Consider the following 21,227-nt stretch of genomic DNA (forward strand, 5'->3'; position numbering starts at 1 on the left):
CGAGCCACCCAGGCGTCCCAAATTGTATACTTTAAGCATGCATTTGATTGCATGTCAATTTCATCTAGGTAAAACTATACAAACAAACTAGTTCAGGGCCGTGGACAGGGTCGTGAAGGTCACAGGCCCCGAAGTCTGAGCTTTATTAGCGTCAAGGTTGTCTCTGCCTGACGTTTGCATTTTCCTGTGATGCCAAGAAGAATTCTCTAAATGCGGAATAGAGTGGCCAGGTCGCTCCACGGGAGGATGGTTTGGGGATGTAGCCTAGTTCTCTGGTGCCCAGTGACTGTGGAGACGACCTCCCGATTCTGTTTCCCGTGCACAAAGTATCTCGAAGAAATTCGGGGCCCAAAGACAACTTTCTTTTAATCCAGAAAATTATGGGTAAGGTGGCAGTAGGCCCGCAGTCTTTTCCCAGGTGTGCACGCAGACGCTAAGAGGCCACAGGAAGCGTAGTACTTCCCAGAAGCTTCTCGCGGCATGATGTGTCCTCCACGGCGACTCGTAGAGAGCCCAGCTTTCCATAACAGCTCCGCTCCTGATTGGCTATGTGCCGCGCGCTCCTGCGTGTCTGGAGCCTGCGCAGAGCGACTCGGCCCGTAGTGGCGATGTCCGGCCGGTCCAAGCGTGAATCTCGTGGTTCCACCCGCGGGAAGCGCGAGTCCGAGTCGCGGGGCAGCTCGGGTCGCGTTAAGCGGGAGCGAGACCGGGAGCGGGAGGCCGAGGCGCCGAGCTCCCGGGGCAGCCCAGTGCGTGTTAAGCGGGAGGTCGAGCCGGTGAGCGCGCGGGAGGCCCCAGCGCCCGTAGTCCCGGCTGTGCGGGTGAAGCGGGAGCGCGAGGCTGACGAGGACTCTGAGCCTGAGCGGGAGGTGCGAGGTGCGCGGGGCTGGCCTGGGCTGGGCCGGGGCGGGCTCGAGCTCCACTCACGTTCTCCTTTTTCTCTTTTCAGCTTTTCCTGGGAGTGGAGGTGGGCGTGGGTTTGGGGGATTCACACTTCTAGTGTCCGCGACCAGACTCGACTGCATTGTAGTGAGGACAGTACTAATTCTCTGAGGCTTTATAATTTTGTTTGTGTCTCTGTTTATCTGTGTATGATTTTACTTTAATATTAAATTTTCTTGCTTAGGGTCCTCTGACATATTTTTGTATTACAGTCCAGGATAGCACTTTGGTCAGAGAAAGTGTCTGATAAATATTCTTTGAATAATTGATAATTTCAGGGTATTCTTTGTTTTTCTTAAGTACCTTGTCAGGTTCAGATTTCCCCTTTGGAAGAGAAGTTGTTTCTTAGGTATCTTGCGTAATTGTGATAAGGAGGTTTTTCCTCTGAGACACACTAGGATTCCACTTGCTGTTCTGGGTTGTCTTTTGTTTGTTTTTTCCCTTTTATTTTTATGATGAAATAGATCACAGGAACTAAGATGGACTGAATATAATGCACAAGTATAGTTTAAAGAAGAGTGGAAATACATCATTTGTTAAGAACTGTTAAGGGTTTAAGATTTTATTTGCAAGCTGCCTAGTTAGCCTGCCAGTTTTCTGGATGCTGATGAAGACAGGACAAGTTCCTGTAGCATCATTTTCCACAGTGCAGTTTGAAGAGAACTTATACTCACAGTGGGTGGCCTTCCAGGAGAGAACTCTGGGCTTACAGAATGTGGATTTTTTTTGTGGTCTGTGAACTTGACTCCCCTTTGCTCTGTAGGGAGACACACCCCCCCCCCCCCCACACACAACCCCATTGCCGTTTACTATACAAATACCCTTGTCAAGGTAGTCTGGAGGCAGACAGTGCCTCTGGTCACAATATGTATGGGCAGAAACATGAGACACCCATGGAGGATTGTCTCCTAATGCTATTCAGCATTAGAAGTGGCACATAACCAGTACCTTAGAAGCTCCCATAAGCCCCTTCCCAGTTGTATCTACTTTCCTTCCTTGCTTAAGAATTCACTATTTTGAATTTTTTTTCTAACCATGTCTATTTTTGTTTATAGTTTTACCTCATATATGTATCTGTAAGTAGTACTGCTTTACTTTGTGTTTGATATAAATGGAATCATACTATATGTAACCTTCTGATTTGTCTGTTGGTTTTTTTTTTGTTTTGTTTTGTTTTGGTTTTGTTTTATTTTTTGCTAGCCGTATTTTTGAGGTTCATCCAAGTAGATGTTTATGGCTGTGTAGTGTTGTATTGATGATATACCTGAATGTTGTTTATCCATTTATTTGTGGTGGATATTTGGTTTGTTTCCATGTTGGCCCTTTTAAATATTGCTGCTATAAATATCTCTAGTAAAGCACTCCCAGTGTACCTGTGCAGAAGTTTCTCTCTGGTTTATAAGTAGATTGCTGGGTCAGAGGTCTGCATATTTTCAGCTTTGATCTTGCTGTACTATTTTCTAGAAGGTTGTAACAGTTTACACTCCCACCAGCAGTACATGAGCATTTCCATTGCTCTCTGTATTTGTCAACACTTGGAATTTTCTGGTTTTATTTTTTCCTGTGGTAAGTGTGAGGTCGTATATTGTTGTGCAAGGAAATTGGCATTTTATTGAATGTTGATGAGGGTTATAATCCTCATTTTCTTTTTCTTATCGCTTCACCAGATTTATGTAATCTGCAAATGAATCGTTTGTTAGTTATATGTGTTTCAAATATGTTCTCCCAGTTTGGTGTATTTCTGGCCACCTCTGGAGGGGCCCATCCTGTTGGGCTTTTCTCATTTGTTTGTTTGTACTAGTAGTTGACCCTGAGTACGTTTCCCATTTTCACAGCCTGTGATGATTTTCCTTTCAGCAAAGAATGGCCGTGTGGATTCCGAGGACCGGAGGAGTCGCCATTGCCCCTACCTGGATACCATTAACAGGTTAGTAGAACAGGGATGCTGAGGGCAGAAAACAATGGAATCTATGCAGAAAATTCTTTGAACTGTACATTGACAGATTCACAAACTTTATCCATTTTAAAGCTTTCTGCAAGAAAATTGTATTTCTTGCCATATTTATTAATCTTTGCTTTTTAATATAAAATGTCAGAGGGCGTGGTTTTTTTAGGGTGGGCATGTGCATAAAGAGCTTTTAGTTTATCTTGAATTTCCTTGATGGTGTAACAGGGTACATGGTGTTCTTAAATGACAGTAGCAAATTTGAATATCTTTTGAGTATTCATTATGTGCTAGACACTACTTTATGTGGCCAGAATTCAACAGAGAAAGGAGAAACAGATAAACATATGTCCTAAAGCAGAAGTAGCTACATCATCCTTGTTTCTTTTCCGTGGTCCCCGCTGGCATCTTTGGATGCTTTTCAACTTACGCTCTAAGATAGTACTGTCCAATATATAGATTAGATACAGAACTTCTCTCAGTAGTGGAATTACTCTTTATATAGGCTATCTATTGTGACAGGCTCAAGCCATTTATGGCTAGAGAGGACTTGAAACATGGCTTGAGGAACCCAGTTCCAGATTTTAATTATTTTAAATTTAAATGTCAGTATCTACTGGTAGCTATTGTGTCCTTTAATGGACATTGCATCTTTATCGGGACCATTACCAATTAATTATAGTTAATATTTGAGGAGAAATCTCTTTGTCACTTGTGGATTCAGTGGAAGTAAAGTTTTTTTGTCCCATAACCTGCCCGCTACTCAAATAACATTACTTTGCAGTGAGTAAGTAATCTGTTTGTAGGTATTTTCCTAATATTCAGACTTTCCATTTATTTTTATGGACAAAAATAGATTTTTCTCTTATAAAAGGGTTTGTTCACTCTTTTGATTTCCTTCCATTACCTGTCTTGTTTTTCCTAGAGAGGGGGAAAGTCTTGAGCAGATTCCACGCCCAGCACAGAGCCTGACATGGGGTTAGATCTCAGAACCCTGAGATCATGACCTGAGCTAAAATCAAGAGTTGGACACTTAACTGACTGAGCCAACCAGGTGCCCTCGTCCCCAGTCTTTTAATCTGGGATGCCATTTGGGTCCTGTTACGTTAGTCCTGCTTTTAGCTTTTCCTCCAGAGAAAGCAACTGCAATGGAAGGTTTTCTCTTGGTTGTAAATTTTAAAAAGAGAGGGACATCGCATTGTGTGTCTGGTAGAGATACCTTGACACTGCTTTAGGGCTTGGTGGGTAGGGGTGTTATATTAAATGTCTAGGGGAGGAATAGTTAATGTCCCCCACAGTTTATATATGTATGGTCGTTGAACTATCTCTGAAGGATGCTATGTGACGTTGTGGGATGTGGAGCCAGTGCTGCTTCACTTGGGTGCTTTCCTAGGCATCTCTCCCTATTAATTGTTTTTTCTCTTGTTTGGTTCTTTTAGGAGTGTGCTGGACTTTGACTTTGAGAAACTGTGTTCCATCTCCCTCTCACATATCAATGCATATGCCTGTCTTGTGTGTGGCAAATACTTTCAGGGTAAGTAAAGGTTGTGTATTATAAACTTACTAAGTTTCAGTGCCAGCTACAGGTCTGCTCCAGAAGGTTTTTTTGTGTTTTTTTTTTCTTTTTTTTTTCCCTCTTTTAAAGAAAGTAAGCTGCTGGGGCGCCTGGGTGGCTCAGTGGGTTAAAGCCTCTGCCTTCGGCTCGGGTCATGGTCCCAGGGTCCTGGGTTCGAGCCCGCATTGGGCTCTCTGCTCGGTGGGGAGCCTGCTTCCCTTCCTCTCTCTCCCTGCCTCTCTGCCTTCTTGTGATCTCTGCCTGTCAAATAATTAAGTAAAATTAAAAAAAAAAAAAAAAGAAAGAAAGAAAGTAAGCTGCTGTCAGGAGTCACATCTGAGAATCCCTCTCTCTGTTCCCAGGAAATTGGGGTACTCTTAAGAAATCAATAGGAGATTCTCTGGTTAGAGCCTATATGCATATGAAAGGGAGAAAGAATTAGTTGAGGCTATGTAGGAGACCTCAAAGTCTGTGGGTTTTTGAATCTCTGATGTTTTCTGTACTCGTGTCTTTTTTTTTTTTTTTTTAAAGACTTTATTTATTTTTTGACACAAAGAGAGACAGCAAGAGAGGGAACACAAGCAGGGGAGGTGGGAGAGAGAGAAGCAGGCTTCCCACCAAGCAAGGAGCCTGATGCAGGGTTTGATCCCAGGACCTTGGGATCATGACCTGAGCCGAAGGCAGACACTTAACGATGGAGCCACCCAGGCGTCCCTCATGTCTTTTTTTTGAAAATCCTTTTGCTCTGAGGGCTTTTTCATTTTGTTCTCTGGAAATTTATTAATTCATTCAGACCAAGCAAATGCTGTGTACACAGTGTACTGGAGGATTGAAAAGAAATGTAAACTATATTCATTGCACTTATAAAGAGCTCATAGTCAAGGTTAACACATAAAATAGCAGACTCTAGAAGATTATAGGGATTACTGCTGGATTATGTGGCACTGAGTATGGATAAGGACTATGGGAATTGAAATATGCGAAGATCAATGTTAGCTGGAATGTTTGCGTTCCATTCACAGAGGAGGTCAGGTGGGACTTGAACTGGCAGGACATAGAGGGTTTGAACAAGTTAACGGAGAGAGATTCTAGAAAGGAGTGGCAATGTGAACAAAGGTGTGTAGGTGCAGGATTGTCTTGAATGTGGGTGTTTGGAAATTCAGGACTGATTGGTGGTGGACTGTCATAAGATATTCATATGTGTATGTGTGCATATCTGTGTATGTGTGTGCATGTGTTATACATGGTGTGTGCATAGATAATTTTAGATAACGTGGAACTAACTCATACACAGCCACACACATTTCATATTTACGTGTATGAGATTTTTTTCGTAACCAATGTTCTATGCCATCCAGGGAATAAAGTACTAATGTGCTATTCTTCCTTGCTTATTTTTAAGAGACTCATTGCACAGATGGCACAGCACTTTGTTTTTGCTGGTATTGACATGTCCCAGTACAAAATTTTGACAGGAAAATCAAATCTGATTTGTGCCTCTCTGGCATCTACTCTTACAGCCTTTCATCCTTCCCTATAGGCCGGGGTTTGAAGTCTCATGCCTACATTCATAGCGTCCAGTTTAGCCACCATGTCTTCCTCAACCTCCACACCCTCAAGTTCTACTGCCTTCCAGACAACTACGAGATCATCGATTCCTCGCTGGAGGATATCACAGTATGTGTCCAGGAGGGCTGGTTTGGAACTAGTTCTCTTGGGAGCCATCCTGGGTCTCCTGGGCACCTGCTTCACATGAGGTTAGGGAAGAATTTCAGTCCTTTAGGTGGAGAGGCTGTTTCTCCTGTGGGAGGAACCAGGGAGACGTGAGTAAGAAGGTCAGGATTCGTAATTGTGGTCTGTGGTCTGCAGCCTAGCTGCTATTTCTGCAGAGAGTTAGGACTAAAGAAATAGGGGTGAAAGCATTTTTGTGAAATATATTCCCTTGCACACTCTAGAGTAAGGATATGAATTGGGCCTGGTGTAGGACAATGGATGCCAGGCTGCATACTAGCTCTTGGCTGCTTTTGCTGTGATGTGGCCAGAGTGGCCTGTGCATCCCAGCTGCGTTTTCTGGTGTATGATCTGTGCCCAGAGTCATGGTACTTCGATGGAGAGCATGAAAAGTCTTGGGTTTCATTAATGTTGGAACTGTTGATTATTATTTTCCTTTTTAGCAAGTGTTTATACATTCATGCTGAATGCTCTGTTTGTTCTTAAGGAAAATTTGGTGTTCCAAGTGTTTGAAACATTTATGTTGCTTTTTTAAGTTTTATAGACCTATGGATAGTTGAGGTTAAAGTAGTTATAGTATTCAGAGAGAGAGAAACTGAAGTAAATGCAGGGTTTCAAAGTGAGTTGTTAGAGACCTCTGTTCAACCCTTTATGTGATGACCCTTGCAGCTCTAGGACCGGGGAAAATTCTGTTCCTGCCTCTCCAGCCACAGGGAGTTTCTGAGATCTCAGGTTTGCAGAGCCGGGGAGATGTTCCTGCGCCCGTGCTGGGTCCGTGCTGGCTCTGTGTGAGGTCCCACCTGAGACTCAGACTCCTGCTGCCTGCAGAGACTTGAGTGTCTTCCAGTTTCTGACAGTCCTTTATCAAGGAGTTGGCCAGACCTAAGGTCTGAGGAAAGACCTGGGATTCAGTGATTTTGGGTTAAACACAGAGATCCTCTTCTGGATTGGTAACGTGGACTGGGCCTATTTGTTACCTCAGCCTTTATACCTATTGTTGGGAGCCCTTTAGGTGTGTGGTGAGACGTTCATGAGCGAAGTGTTTTTTGTTTTTGGCAGAAATTGCTATTTCAGATATATCTTGTGAACTCTGTAGACAGACCTACAACAATTTGGAATTTTCTTTTGTTTTACAGTATGTGTTGAAACCCACTTTCACAAAGCAGCAGATTGCAAACTTGGACAAGCAAGCCAAGTTGTCCCGGGCGTATGATGGTACCACTTACCTGCCAGGCATCGTGGGCCTGAATAACATAAAGGCCAATGACTATGCCAATGCCGTCCTTCAGGTAGGATCAGGATGGAAACAGCAGGGAAGGAGGTAATTTGGGAACACTATGAAGGTGAGCTAAGAAATAACTCCCTTCTGGTATAGTCAGTGGTTCTTGGAAACACCAAGTCTTGCTGAGAACTGTATTTGACTTTTTTTTTTTTAAAGGTTTTATTTATTAGAGGGGATTTATTTAGTGGGGCAGAGGGAGAGGGAAAAGCAGACTCCCTGCTGAGCAGGGACAGACTCCCCGACATGGGGCTCCCGCTGAGCAGGGACAGACTCCCTGACATGGGGCTCGATTCCAGGGCCCTGAGATCCTGAGCTGAGCTGAAGGCAGCTGCTTAACCAACTCAGCCACTCAGGCACCTTTGTACTTGACTCTTCACCAGATGACACTCCTGTATCTGCTCAAGGACTGCTGCCAAATAGTGAGGCCTTTCCTAGCCTCCGGGCTCATGGCCTCTGGAGTTTTTAGGGAATGAAGGATAGAATGTGTGTGTGGCCTGGTAGTACCAAATAAGAAACACATGTGTGAGATGATGTTTATTTATTTATTTATTTACTTGACAGAGAGTGTGCATGCACAAGCAGGCGGAGTAGCAGGGAGAGGGTAAGGGAGAAGCAGGCTCCCTGCTGAGCAAGGAGCCCAATGTGGGGCTCAATCCCAGGACCCCAGGATCATGACCTGAGCTGAAAGTAGTTGCTTAACCAGCTGAGCCACCCAGGGGTCTCCTTTTTTTTTTTTTTTTTTTTTAATAGTGCGGATGTTCTTTGTGCTGGTTTTCTCATGTCTTGATCCTGCTCTTGTGTGTAAGCCCTAAAGTGGGGAATGCAGAAAGGCAGATTTGTCCTATTTGCGATTAAGTTTTTTTTTTAAATATTAGTAATACATACACATTGTAGAAAAAGTAGAAGATGTGACACAATTAAGAAAATTAATAATCTTGCTTTACTGCCCCCCCAAAATTAAAGATTATTTATTTATTTATTTGTCAGAGAGAGAGAGAGAGAGAGAGAGAGTGCACACAAGCAGGCAGAGGCGGAGAGAGAAGCAGGCTCCCTGCTTGGCAGGGAGCCTTATGCAGGACTCCATCCCAGGACCCTGGGATCATGACCTGAGCCGAAGGCAGCAGCTTAACCGACTGAGCCACCCAGGCATCCCAAAATTAAAAAGATTTATAAACATAAACACTTATAGAGTGGTTGGGAGATAGAGAAAGTATAAAGAGAAGGCTTCATTCTCTCCTTTCTCTAGTCCTCTGTCCTGGGCTGGCTTTAAAGCATATTATGAAAGGGGCGCCTGGATGGCTCAGCTTGGTTGGTTGAGCGTCCAAGTCTCGATTTTGGATCAGGTCATGATCTTAAGGTTGTGAGATTGAGCCCCGCCTCAGGCTGGCTGCTCAGTGTGGAGTCTGCTTGGGATTTTCTCTCTCCCTCTGCCCCCCTGCCCCCTGCCCCACTCACATGCTCTCTTCATGCTCTTTCTCCCTCTAAAATAAATAAAATCTTACCAAAAAAAGGTATATTATGAAATCAATATAGGCATACTTCATTTTATTGTGCTCTACTTTATTGTACCTCCCAGATACTGCGCTTTTTACAGATTGAAGGTTTGTGGCAACCCTGTGTTGAAGAAGTCCTTCAGCACCAATTTCCGATCACTTCATGGTTGTCACATTTTGATAATTCTCCCAATTTATTATTATATTTGAATAGCTTCAATCTCCTAAAACGTTAGTGAATGAGGAGTTGCTTCTTACGAATAAGCCAAGAAAGTGGTTTCTTGAGATGGGAGGGTGAAGATGCTGTGAGGATCCGGGGCACCTGATTGGCTCAGTTGGTTAAGCATCTGCCCTTGGCTCAGGCATGATGCCGGGGTCCTGGGATGGTGCCCTACATCGGCTCCTTGCCTGGCGGGGAGCCTGCTTCTCTCTCTCCCTCTGCCTGCCACTCTCCCTGCTTGTGCTCGTTCTCTCTGTCAAATAAATAAAATCTTAAAAAAAAAAAAAAGATACTGTAAGGACCGTAGAAATGACAACAAAGGATTTGGTATATAAACTTAGTTGATGAAGAATTAGCAAGGTTGTAGAGGGTTGACTCCAGTTTTGAAAGTAGTGCTGTGGGTAAAATGCTGTCAAACAGCATCACATGCCACAGAGAAATTGTTCATAAAAGGAAGAATCAATTGATACAGCAAACTTCATTGTTGTCTTATTTTAATAAGCTCCCATAGGCACTGCAACCTTCAACAGCGGATCTGTCAGTAACCATCAGCATGGAGGCAAGATCCCCCACCAGCAAAAAGATAGTCTCATTGATAGCTCAGATGATGGTTAGCATTTTTTAGCAATAAAGTATTTTAAAATTTTTTTTAAAGATTTTATTTATTTATCCGACAGAGAGAGATCACAGGTAGGCAGAGAGGCAGGCAGAGAGAGGGAGGGAAGCAGGCTCCCCGCTGAGCAGAGAGCCCCATATGGGACTCGATCCCAGGACCCTGAGACCATGACCTGAGCTGAAGGCAGCGGCTCAACCCACTGAGCCACCCAGGCGCCCAAGTATTTTTTAAATTAAGGTCTGTACATTGTTTTTTTTTAGACATAAGCTATTGCATACTTAGTAGACTGCAGTATAGTGTAAGCATAACCTTTATGAATGCATTGGGAAACCCAAAAAATTCATTTGACTCTCTTTTTTGCTGCATTAGCTTTATTGTGGTGGTTTGAATCTGAACCCATAATACCTCTGAAATAGGCCTGTACCTGTTCTTGTGCAGCATCTTTAATGATTACATGTTAATCCATTCTGTGGATGAATTACAGTTTAATCATTACCTCTTATATTAATGTATCTAGGCCCTAGACTCTAGGCTGTAGAGTGTAGCAACTCACAAATCCATCAACAAAACAAAAGAGGGTTCTTCACTTTGCACCGTCACTGTTACACTATTATTTTTCCCATTTTGATATGTTTAATGTACCTTTTTAAATTCACTTCTAGGGGCGCCTGGGTGGCTCAGTGGGTTAAAGCCTCTGCCTTCGGCTCAGGTCATGATCTCAGGGTCCTGGGATCGAGCCCCACGTCGGGCTCTCTGCTCAGCAGGGAGCCTGCTTCTCCCTCTCTCTCTGCCTGCCTCTCTGCCTACTGGTGATCTCTGTCTGTCAAACAAATAAATAAAATCTTTAAAAAAAAAAAAAATTCACTTCTAAAGTTGATTATTTAGATTTTTTTCATGCAGTGTTGGGCTGTATGTGCTCATTTTTCTATTGGTGCTTTATTTCACTGAGCTCTAAGAGATACACTAGTCTTCTCTTCGTATATGTTGCAAATATTTTCTTCTAGTTAGTTCCCATAAGAAGTTTTTATTTTTAAAATAAGTAGATGAATAAACCCTCTGTGATATTATTGCCGCTAGAATGGGATTGAATGGATGAAGTACTCCATCTGGAGGCTGACTAATTTCTCTCTGATACTTTTTGTATTGTTCCGGAAGCCTGAGAGCAGCTGCCTTCCACAGCTTGGATGACTGAGAACCAAGAAGAACTTCATCCATACTCCTTTCCTTTAGATAGTAACTCTTTTTTTTTTTTAAAGATTTTATTTATTTATTTGGCAGAGACATATCGAGAGAGGGAACACAGCAGGGGGAGTGGGAGAGGAGGAAGCAGGCTTCCTGCTGAGCAAGGAGCCTGATGTGGGGCTCGATCCCAGCACCCTAGGATCATGACATGAGCCGAAGGCAGACACTTAACGACTGAGCCACCCAGGTGCCCCAGTAACTCATTTTTTAAAAAATTATTCTCTAAGCATGATGTCCTTATTTGTTTAGCTGAGCTAAACTTGTAGGGGCTTTCCCTGCATGTCTGTTGTTATGGTGGTCCCTGTGTCCTGAGTTGTCTTCCTTGAAGATGCTTGGGTTTATTGTGTTTAGCAGAAACTTCACTCCTCTTTTCTAAGTGGATTACCTCACCAGAGAAAGTGGTGCTTCTGGTAAGCACAGTGTTGGTAAGGATTCACAAACCCATCAGGAGGGGCCTTCGGGGAAACTGCATTTATTTAGAGTCTGTTCTGTGGTCAGAATAGTTTCTGCCAGTTTTGTAGCTCACACTAATGAGCACATATTTCTTCCTGAACTGACATGGCTAGACTATCTTTTTGCTTAATGAGGTAAAATGTATTTTTGTTTTCCTAAATCTTTTGACCACTTCAACCCTAACAGAATTTTTTTTCAAGATTTATTTATTTGAGAGAGAGAGCAAGATGGAGCAAGCATCTAGCCAGGGAGAGGAGTAGAGGGAGAGGGAGAAGCTGGCTCCCCACTGAGCAGGGAGCCCAATGTGGGGCTCGATACCAGGACCCAGGGATCATGACCTGAGCTGAAGGCAGATGCTTAACTGACTGAACCACCCAAGCACCCTTCAATCCTAATAGAATTAATCATTTTAAAATATGTACTCATTTTGTGTCATTTATATGTATAATTCATTTTTCTTTCATTTTGTTTGTATTTATTACCATTCTCTCAGTAAATACCACATTTGGGGAAAACACCAAATTTTAAGATGATTTTACACATAGTTGCAGGCCTAATTAGAATAAATAAAAGATATTATTTTTAAAAAGTTGGTCAGTGTGGGCACCTGGGTGGCTCAGTCAATTAAGAGTCTGGGAATTAAAATCTAAAAAAAAAAAAAAAGTTGATCAGTGGATAGGGACTTGAATACTTTTTTTTTTTTTTTTTTAATTTCCTTGGGGCACCTGGCTGGCTTAGTTGGTGGAGCATGTTGATCCTGGATCTTGGGATTGTGAGTTTGAGCTCCATGTTGGGGGTTGAGATTGCTTAAAAAAAAGTAAAATCTTGAGATTTATGGGTGTCTCAGTCAGTTGAGTGTCTGCCTTTGGCTCAGGTCATGATCCCAGGGTTCTGGGATCAAGTCCTGCACCAGGCTCCTTGCTCACTGGGGAGTCTGCTTCTCTGCCTGCCACTCCTGCTGCTTGTGTGCTCCCCCACCTTTCTGACAAATAAAAAATAGAATCTTAGAAAATAAAAGGTCAGATTAAGAAAAAAAAAACTTAAAACAAAAGTTCGTCATGTCTACATCAGTACAGTGTCTGCAGAACTGGACTTTATGTGAAACTTAGTACAGAGGATGTTTCTATAACATGAACTTTAATCCTGAGCATTTCCTTCTGTCTCCTGAAGGCCATTACAGGCCCAGTTCTAGCTGAAGAGCTTGTCTCCAGGGTTAGGTCCAGGGGCTCTGGATTAATTGGAGTGTTTGACTTCCAGGCTTTGTCTAATGTTCCTCCTCTCCGGAACTACTTCCTGGAAGAAGACAATTATAAGAACATAAAGCGTCCTCCGGGGGATATCATGTTCCTGTTGGTCCAGCGTTTTGGAGAACTGATGAGAAAGCTCTGGAACCCTCGAAATTTCAAGGCACATGTCTCTCCCCATGAGATGCTGCAGGCTGTTGTCCTTTGCAGCAAGAAGACCTTCCAGATCACCAAGCAGGGTACGGAATCATTCATTTATCTTTTCTTTCTCTCTTTCTTTCTTTCTTTCTTTCTTTTTTTTTTAAGTTTTTATTTATTTATGACCAATTGTGAGAGAGGGAAAACAAGCACGGGGGAGCTGGAGAGGGAGAAGCAGACAACCTGCTGAGTGGGGATCTCGATATGGGGCTCAGCCCCAGTAAGCTGGGATCATGACTTGACCCAAAGGCAGACATTTAATGACTGAGCCACCCAGGCGCCCCCATTCATCTTTCCTGATTGTAGGGCAACAAAACTAGTTTGATGAACAAATTTACTGTGCTTGCAATGAACCTTATACTAACTGGATGAGTGTTTAGTTGATAGTGTGATTGAGTTCCTCACTCCTCTTTCATCAGCCTCCCCTGCTCAGAGTTCTGAGACCTCAGCTGGATAGAAAGGCTGTCTTATTTGGTAAACTAAACCATATGGTTCCAGAGAAAACTAGGAGGCTGGGAAAGGCACTAATCCTGAACGGCTTGTCACCTTTGCTTCTCATGTTGTCATGTTGCAGACCAGATATTCTGATGACTTATTCTGACTCTTTTCATCCCTCTAAGTCCCACTCACTAGTTACTGCCATGTGAGTAGAGTGGACACCCTGGAGCTCTTAGCACCTGGATCTCAGGCAGCGTCCTCTTGCCTCCTGTCCGTGTAATCACCACGGCTTCCTGCTGCTCTAGTAGGTTTTAGAGCTACGGGGATAAGCAGCACAGTTGTTTTCTTCCAGGAGCTCCCATTCTAGTGGGGAAGATCATTGTGTAAAGAGGCGACTGCAGGGTGTGAGTGCTATGGTAGAGGAAGTGAAGTATGCTCTGGGAGGGAGCATGGAACAAGGAGCCCCCTCTGAGCACACCGGTGGTCAGCTGGGGTCAGGGCAGAGGAAGAGCTAGCTGAGTTTCAGGCACCGTGGAGATTGGTTGGGGCTGGGCACTCCAGGTAGAGAGGATACTGCCAGCAGCGCGGACGTCCCTGGGACAGATGGAAGACTGCCAGTAGCCAGGCGCTTGGAGTCCAGGGGACAGTGTGAGGGCGGAGGTGGGAGGGACTGGATCATCGGGTTTATGCCACTAGAAGGAGCTTGGGTTATATCCTGACAGCGGTGGGGAGTCAGTGAAGGCTTTTAAGCCAAGATGTGACATCAGACTCAAGTTTTGAAAACATTCTAGCTGAGGAGTGATTTAGAGAGGACATTCAATACTGGCTTTTGGTGGATGGTGAGAGGCTTGAAGGGAGCTGATAATCGAATGTCCTGGTTGGGTCAGAGAGACCAGGGAGAGAGTAAAGATTGGAAGACTAGGAGCTTGACCATGAGGAGTGCTAGTATTTAAAGGCCAAATAGAGGAGGATGCCCGGGGGACCAGATGGTGTGGCCTGAAAGGAAGGAGGAAAACCAGGAGTGTGGCATCATGCCAGCCAGGACACGGTTTGGGTTAAACTGATTTCCAGCTTTGACATGCTCCACGCTTCCTTCTTTTCCAGGGGATGGAGTTGACTTTCTGTCCTGGTTTCTGAATGCTCTACACTCTGCGCTGGGGGGCACAAAGAAGAAAAAAAAAAGTATGTCATGTTCTTTTATAAAAGAGAGCTCTTTTTTTGTTTGTTTCCTTTTACAGGCACTCTGCAACTTCCCATCCTTAACTGTTGATTTTTTTGTGTGTTAGGGTAGTGTTTATGTACACATGAACTAAATTCTATTCCTGAATAGATTTTTTCCCCATTAAAAAAATTAGGATATGGTTAATCCAGTGACACGCTTAATACATGGAAATGGATGGAATTGTGCTCTGCAAACTCTGACCCAGTTCCACACTGAGGGCCTGGGTAGCATGTTATCAGCTGCTGGCCTGGTAGTGCAGGAGCTCACTGAGTGTTTGCCTGGCTTCTCAGTTAACTGGTTGAGCAGAGTGAAAGCTAGTTTGTTCCCCTGGGCCTGTACTTGGGGAATTGAGGCTGGGTCCGTACAGGTTCTCAGGTTCAAGTCCTGTGTCTCTTAACATCCATGTCTGCATATCAGTAGTTGGTTTCCTCGAATGCCAGAAAAAACTCTCAGCTTAGAGACTGCCGAGCTAGATGAATGATTTTGGAGACCGACTGCAGTTTTTTTCTTGTCCTTTTTCTCCGTTCTGCTGGTGTTGGTGTTTACTCCTGTGGAATTGTGGGCTGGTGCTGCCCTCCACCAGATGTCTTCAACCTGTGCACAGCCTCTGAGTTCTGTAACTCATGTCCTCTCAGGATTCTAGAACTCTGTTGTGCTTTCTCTCTTTCCTTTGGTTCTCTTTGGCTCCGTCCCTTAGTCTGCTTTTTTTTTTCATGTCTAGCGCAAGGTGGACTCTCTCTTCCTTTGCACACAGCATATGGTTATGGGAAATTCTTTCGACTTGTCTTGTTTGTGAATTCTTTGTGATTCATAAGTCTCTAGGCTTTATAAATCATTCATTCATTTCAGGCACACTTAATTTTTCTTTTATACGCCAGGCCCTGTGCTGGAGGGTCAAAGGGCATCTTATGGAGAAGACAGACATAAAATAATTATTTACACAAATAATAATGAAGCTACTGTGGCAATATATGTTATAAAGGTATTTCTGTGTTTAGTGAGACCTTTAGGTCTTATGCTGGAAGATGCTGGTTTATTTCAGAAATTTAGAAGTTAGGACTGTATTTTGGAAACACTTTTCCAACCTGACAGAATTTACATTTTGATCTCTGTTTGTACAGCTATTGTGACTGATGTTTTCCAGGGATCCATGAGGATCTTCACTAAAAAGCTTCCTCATCCTGATCTGGTGAGTGGGTCGAACCCGACTCTTGGACACAGAGAGGCTTAGAGATCTATCAAGGCCTCTGCCCCAGGATGAGGTGCTGTGAAGCACTGGCCAAGGGACAGTTCCTTAGGCTCCTGTCATGCCAGTGTGCGAAGTGTGGGAGTTATGGGAGGGCCTGGCCACTGGGTGGTGCTGGCCTGATTTTTCAGAAAGCTCAGGGGAGCTTTCTAGGTCATCTGAAAACGTTTTAAATAGTCTGGTATTTAAATAAAATCTCTCTGAAGATGGAAGCCCATCAGTTTTTGCATTACCCTGACCAGGTGATGCTGCTGCCCATGAAATGCCCAGTCTCTCGGGCCCCCTCTTCATTCAGTTCAAAACAAAATTAAGTAAATATAACAAAAACATGGTTTCTTTCCGTGCGTGCATGCGGTGGTCTCTGTACTGCTCACAGTCTTTCCCTCCTTTCTCCTCTGCCTAATCTCTAGCCAGCAGAAGAAAAAGAGCAGCTGCTGCATAATGACGAGTATCAGGAGACAATGGTGGAGTCCACCTTCATGTACCTGACGCTGGATCTCCCTACTGCTCCCCTCTACAAGGACGAGAAGGAGCAGCTCATCATCCCTCAGGTGCCGCTTTTCAATATCCTGGCCAAGTTCAACGGCATCACGGAGAAGGTAGCCCATTTGCACAGCTCCCCTGCTGATGCTGCTTTCTCTCTTGACTTTCTCAGTTTCTTTTAATACTTTGAAGTCATCACAAGTGTGGAATGCATTTACCATAAAGCATATTGTCTGTCGTGAGCCTCCCAGACTCTATTGTTGCTTCTAGCTTGTCACCCCAACTCTTAACTTGATTTGCTATGCCCTCTCTTGTACTTCTCTTATGCTCCTTTAAACCACCTGCCTCTGGGTAGGTTGGAGAAAGGAGGGGGTATTTAGGACAGTAGAAACCCAGAAAAGTGGGAAAAACTCCCATCTTTTAAAAAATGTAGTGTCAGGGGGTGCTTGGGTGGCTCAGTGGGTTAAGCCTCTGCCTTTAGCTCAAGCCATTATCTCAGGGTCCTGGGATTGAGCCCCACATTGGGCTCTCTGCTCAGTAGGGAGCCTGCTTTACCCTTCCCTCTGCTTGCCTTTCTGCCTACTTTTGATCTCTCTCTCTCTGTCAAATAAATAAAATCTTTTAAAAAAAATGTAGTGTTAGTATTAAAGTGGAGAAAATAGAGCTAAAATATAAATAAAATGAAATCATTTATTCTTACTGTCACATTACTTTTCTTTTTTAAGATTGACTTATTTATTTGAGAGAAAGCACGCACGCGCTCGCGGATATGTGCGGGCCTGCAAGCTGGGTGAGGGGTGGGGAGGAGCAGAGGGAACAGTGGTTCCTGGAGACAGTAAGTCTTGTTGAGAACTGTACATGACTCTTTTTTTTTTTTTTAAACGTTATATTTATTTATTAGAACATGAGCAGGTTGGGGGAGTGGCAGCGGGAGAGGGAGAAGCAGACTGCTCGCTGAGCATGGAACGCAGTGCAGGGCTCAATCCTAGGACCCTGAGATCATGACCTGAGCCAAAATCAAGACCCGGTCACTTAACTGACTGACCACCCAGGTGCCCCTGTGATATTACTTCTTATGAAGTTAAAAGTGTCTTTTTATCTACTGAATTAACTGTTTCTTGGTTTAATTCCTTTCTTCATGCTAGACAAATTTTAATCCTTTTGGTTTTGTACTGGGAGGATTTTTTTAAACTTAATGTCTCCTTCCAAACCCTTTCTGCCTTTTCTCTTCATTAGCTAAGAGTCTTTTGTTTTCAGATACTAAATACCAATGAAAAGCTCATTAAAAGAGAAACTTTATTGGTAGGCATCTCCTTAGGATCTTAGGGAGACTTGAACTGAGCAGGACTTGGGAAGGACAGAATGAGAGCGAGGGGCTTGTCAGAAGTGTCAGCCTGTTGATTATCTGTTGTACAGAGTGCTGTTACCTTATCTCCAAGGCCCAGCGTCTGCCACGCTGCTCTAGGTTCCCTGGAGGGAGTCGAAAGGCCCTCTTGAATCAGGTTTCCTTTCTGTTCAAGGACCCAGTGAACAGGGTCTTTTCCTTGAAAAGGCTGAATTGTGAACTAGGCAGCTACTCCAACACTCTAAAATATGCCTCACCTGACCTCCATCACTGTTTCCATCCAATGTACAAGTCCATTGTCAGGTACTGTAAGCAGGCTTATTATGCACAAGCCCTGGATATCCATGGACAGTGGCAACTGCCTGTCTCTCTTTCTCTTGCACTCACACACACGTGTGTGTGCACACACACGCACAGAGATTGGTAACAGTGATACCTAAGATGTCTAATCTATTTAGACTTGTTTCATTTTAGGGAGGTGAAAGAGAGACCTTAGGGTTCGTGTATCTCAGTTTCTTTATTTTATGGTTTAAAGTGACAGAGCTGAGAATCTAAACTCTGATTTTTCATCTGGCTTTTTCAGTCGTGCCATTCTTGGTCCCTCTTATTTCTGTTTGTTCAAACTTAAGTAATATTAAGATTCCCTTGAGTCATCACTATTGATTTGCATTTGTTTTTACTATAATAATACTTGAATTAGTATAAATGTAAACTTTGGTATAAGCTCATTATACCTATAGCTTTTAAGCAAGTATGAAATTATAACACATTTCTAAGTTATGCAAGCAAAACTTTAAAACCAATGAAATTGATCAGCAGTGCTGTTACAATGTGATGTGTAGTTATATTGTTCCTTGCTGTCTGATTGTGGTACTGCTGTCCATGGTGAAATTCTTCCCCTACGTTTTCTGGAGCTTCTGAGGAAACTTTGTATGTTAGGCTGTGATATCATTTATTCGTTAAATCCTTCCGTAGTCTGAGATGATTAAAATGAACGCTTCTTGTGTCCCCTTGTTTACAGATTCAGATGTAGGCAGTGAAATTTCTTAACGTATGCCTGATTAAAAACATTTTCGGGGGGAGGCCAAGGTGGAGGGAGGATGCCTGGCTGGTTCAGTCAGGGGAACATGCAACTCTTGATCTCGGGGTTGTGAGTGTTAGCCCCACGTTTGGTGTAGAGCTTACTTAAAAACCATTAGGGGCGTCTGTGTGGCTCAGTCAGTTAAGTGTCTGCTTTCCGCTCAGGTCGTGATCTCAGGGTCTTGGGATTGAGCCCTGAGTTGGGCTCCCTGCTCAGTGCGGAGTCCGCTTTTCTCTCTGACACCCACCGCCCCGCTCATGCTCTTGCTCACTCTTTTATGCTCTCTCTCAAATGAATAAATTAAAAAAAAAATTAACACCTTAAGGAAATTTTTTTTTGCTTTCAGTACAGTATGTTATTTCAGCCGCATGGAAGTTACTTGAGCCAACAAAAAGATACTTTTTCCAGTAGTGCTTATACCTATAGATGATCAAAAATTTACCAGAAAGGTGTGCCTATGATGTGTGCAGTAGAGATGGAAAGCTAATTTCTGCAGTGTTCTTAGGTTTCTCATCATGTGACAGGGGAACTTGATTTAAAAAAAGATAATAACCACTTTATTGTGATAAAACTCACATACCATACAGTGAGCCCATTTAAAGTTTATAACTGGATGATTTTTATTCTGTCCACAGAGTCAGTTTTAGAACACTTTCATCATTCGTGTTTTCATCACCCTTTGGTTACCTTCTCAGCCCCATCTCCCCCAGCTGTAGGCAGCTTTTAATCTACTTTCTGTCTTTCAGGATTTGCCCATTTTGGACGTTTCATCTAAGTGGAAGCTTGTAATGCATGGTCTTCTGTGATTTGCTTCTTTCACTTAGTGTAATGTTTCCAGCGTTCATCCATGTTGTAGCATGTGTCGCTCCTTCATTTCTTTTTGTGGCCGAATAATACCCCATTGTGTGATCACACCATATTTAGTTTATCCAGTCGTCAGTTGATGGACATTTGGGATTGTTGCTGCCTTTTGGCTACTGTGAATCATGCTGCCATAGATAGTAGTCTACAGGCTGTTCTGTGAACGTGTTTTCATTTCTCTTGGGTGGTAATTACGAATCAGAATTGCTGGGCTGTGGTCACTCTTCTGTTTAGCCAAGTGAGGAGCTGCCGGGCTGTTTTCCGAGGCGGCTGTACCCCGTGTTGTGTCCCTGTCAGCAGCGTATGCATGTTCCACTTTGTCTGCGTCTTCACCGACACTCAGTACTGTTGGTGTTCTGGGTAAGAGGCACCCTAATCCGTGTGCCGTAGTAGCGTAGTGTGGTTTTGAGCTGTATTTCCCGGGTGACTAATGCTGTTAAATATCTTTTCATGTGCTTGTTGGACCTTTGGAGAACTGTTCAGGTCCTTTGGATATATTTTAACTGGGTTATCTTTTTATTATTGAGTTGTAGGAGTGCTTTATATAATCTAGATTCCAGTCCTTTATCAGATGTCTGATTTTGCAAACAATTTCTCCTCTTCTGTAGACTGCGTCTTCACTCTCTCGATGGTGTTGTTTGAAGCACAGAAGTTTTAAGTTTGGTGAATTACTGTCTAGGTGTTCTTTTGAAGCGTGTGCTTTTGTTTTCCTATGTAAGAATCCGTTGTCAAATCCCAGATCATGAAAATTTACCCTTATGTTTTCTTCTAAGACTTCTGTAGTTTTATCTCTTACATCTGCTAGGGTACCCTCAGTAGTGCAGGGTCCCTCACTGCTTCAGAAGTACTCATTCTGGGGCGCCTAGGTGGTTCAGTGGGTTAAGCCTCTGCTTCCAGCTCAGGTCATGGTCTCAGGGTCCTGGGATCGAGTCCCTCATCGGGCTCTCTGCTCAGCAGAGAGCCTGCTTCCCCCTCTCTCTGCCTACTTGTGATCTCTGTCTGTCAAATAAATAAATAAAATCTTAAAAAAAAAAAAAAAGAATTACTTGTTCTGTGGGTGTGTACCTCTCGTGGTCAGGAGGGTCTTCCCTATTTTGAATTCAGTGAGACTTTTGTGGTTTTATTTTATTTTATTTTAATTTTTTGAAAAGATTTTCTTTATATATTTGAGAGAGAGAGTGACAGAGAGCATGCGTTGGGGAAGGGACAGAGTGGGAGGGAGAAGCAGAGTCCACACAGAGCAGGGAGCCCATTGTTGGGGAGCATGACCTGAGCTGAAGGCAGACACTTAGCCAACTGGGCCACCCGGGCACCCCAAGACTTTCGTGGTTTTAATTCTGCAGTTTTTAACAAACCTCTCTCATCTGACATTTTTGTTTTCCCTGTAGAAACAGATACCCACATTGCTGTAGGTGGAGTTCAGCAGTGTGCTCATGTGCTGGCATAAACACGGCCTGCAGGTTGTCTTTTAGGCAGTGTTAATGGCTGTCCCTAAGCCTTCACATGGCTTCTGGGATCAGGTGTCTTCTGAATTCTTTTTTTTTTTTTTTTTAAGATTATTTATTTATTTGAGAGAGGGAGAGTGAGAGCAAGAGAGAGTACAGGAGCAGCAGGGAATGGCAGAGGGGGA

General features: G+C 43.5%; 1 protein-coding gene across 1 annotated transcript in view; it reads left to right on the plus strand.

Moving 5' to 3' along the window:
* The first annotated feature begins 462 nt into the window (after positions 1–462).
* The window catches only part of USP39 (ubiquitin specific peptidase 39), a 28,709-nt gene continuing 7,944 nt past the window's right edge, over positions 463–21,227 (plus strand). Inside the window, exons 1-9 of the mRNA XM_080813306.1 lie at positions 463–876; positions 2,800–2,869; positions 4,327–4,421; positions 5,983–6,119; positions 7,310–7,462; positions 12,737–12,962; positions 14,464–14,541; positions 15,703–15,770; positions 16,238–16,426. Coding sequence (XP_080669432.1) covers positions 549–876; positions 2,800–2,869; positions 4,327–4,421; positions 5,983–6,119; positions 7,310–7,462; positions 12,737–12,962; positions 14,464–14,541; positions 15,703–15,770; positions 16,238–16,426 — 1,344 coding nt within the window. The 5' untranslated portion in view covers positions 463–548. The remainder of the gene's footprint in view (positions 877–2,799; positions 2,870–4,326; positions 4,422–5,982; positions 6,120–7,309; positions 7,463–12,736; positions 12,963–14,463; positions 14,542–15,702; positions 15,771–16,237; positions 16,427–21,227) is intronic.

This window comes from Martes martes (assembly GCF_963455335.1).
Source record: "Martes martes genome assembly, chromosome: 9".
In the NCBI taxonomy this organism is placed as follows: Eukaryota; Metazoa; Chordata; class Mammalia; order Carnivora; family Mustelidae; genus Martes; species Martes martes.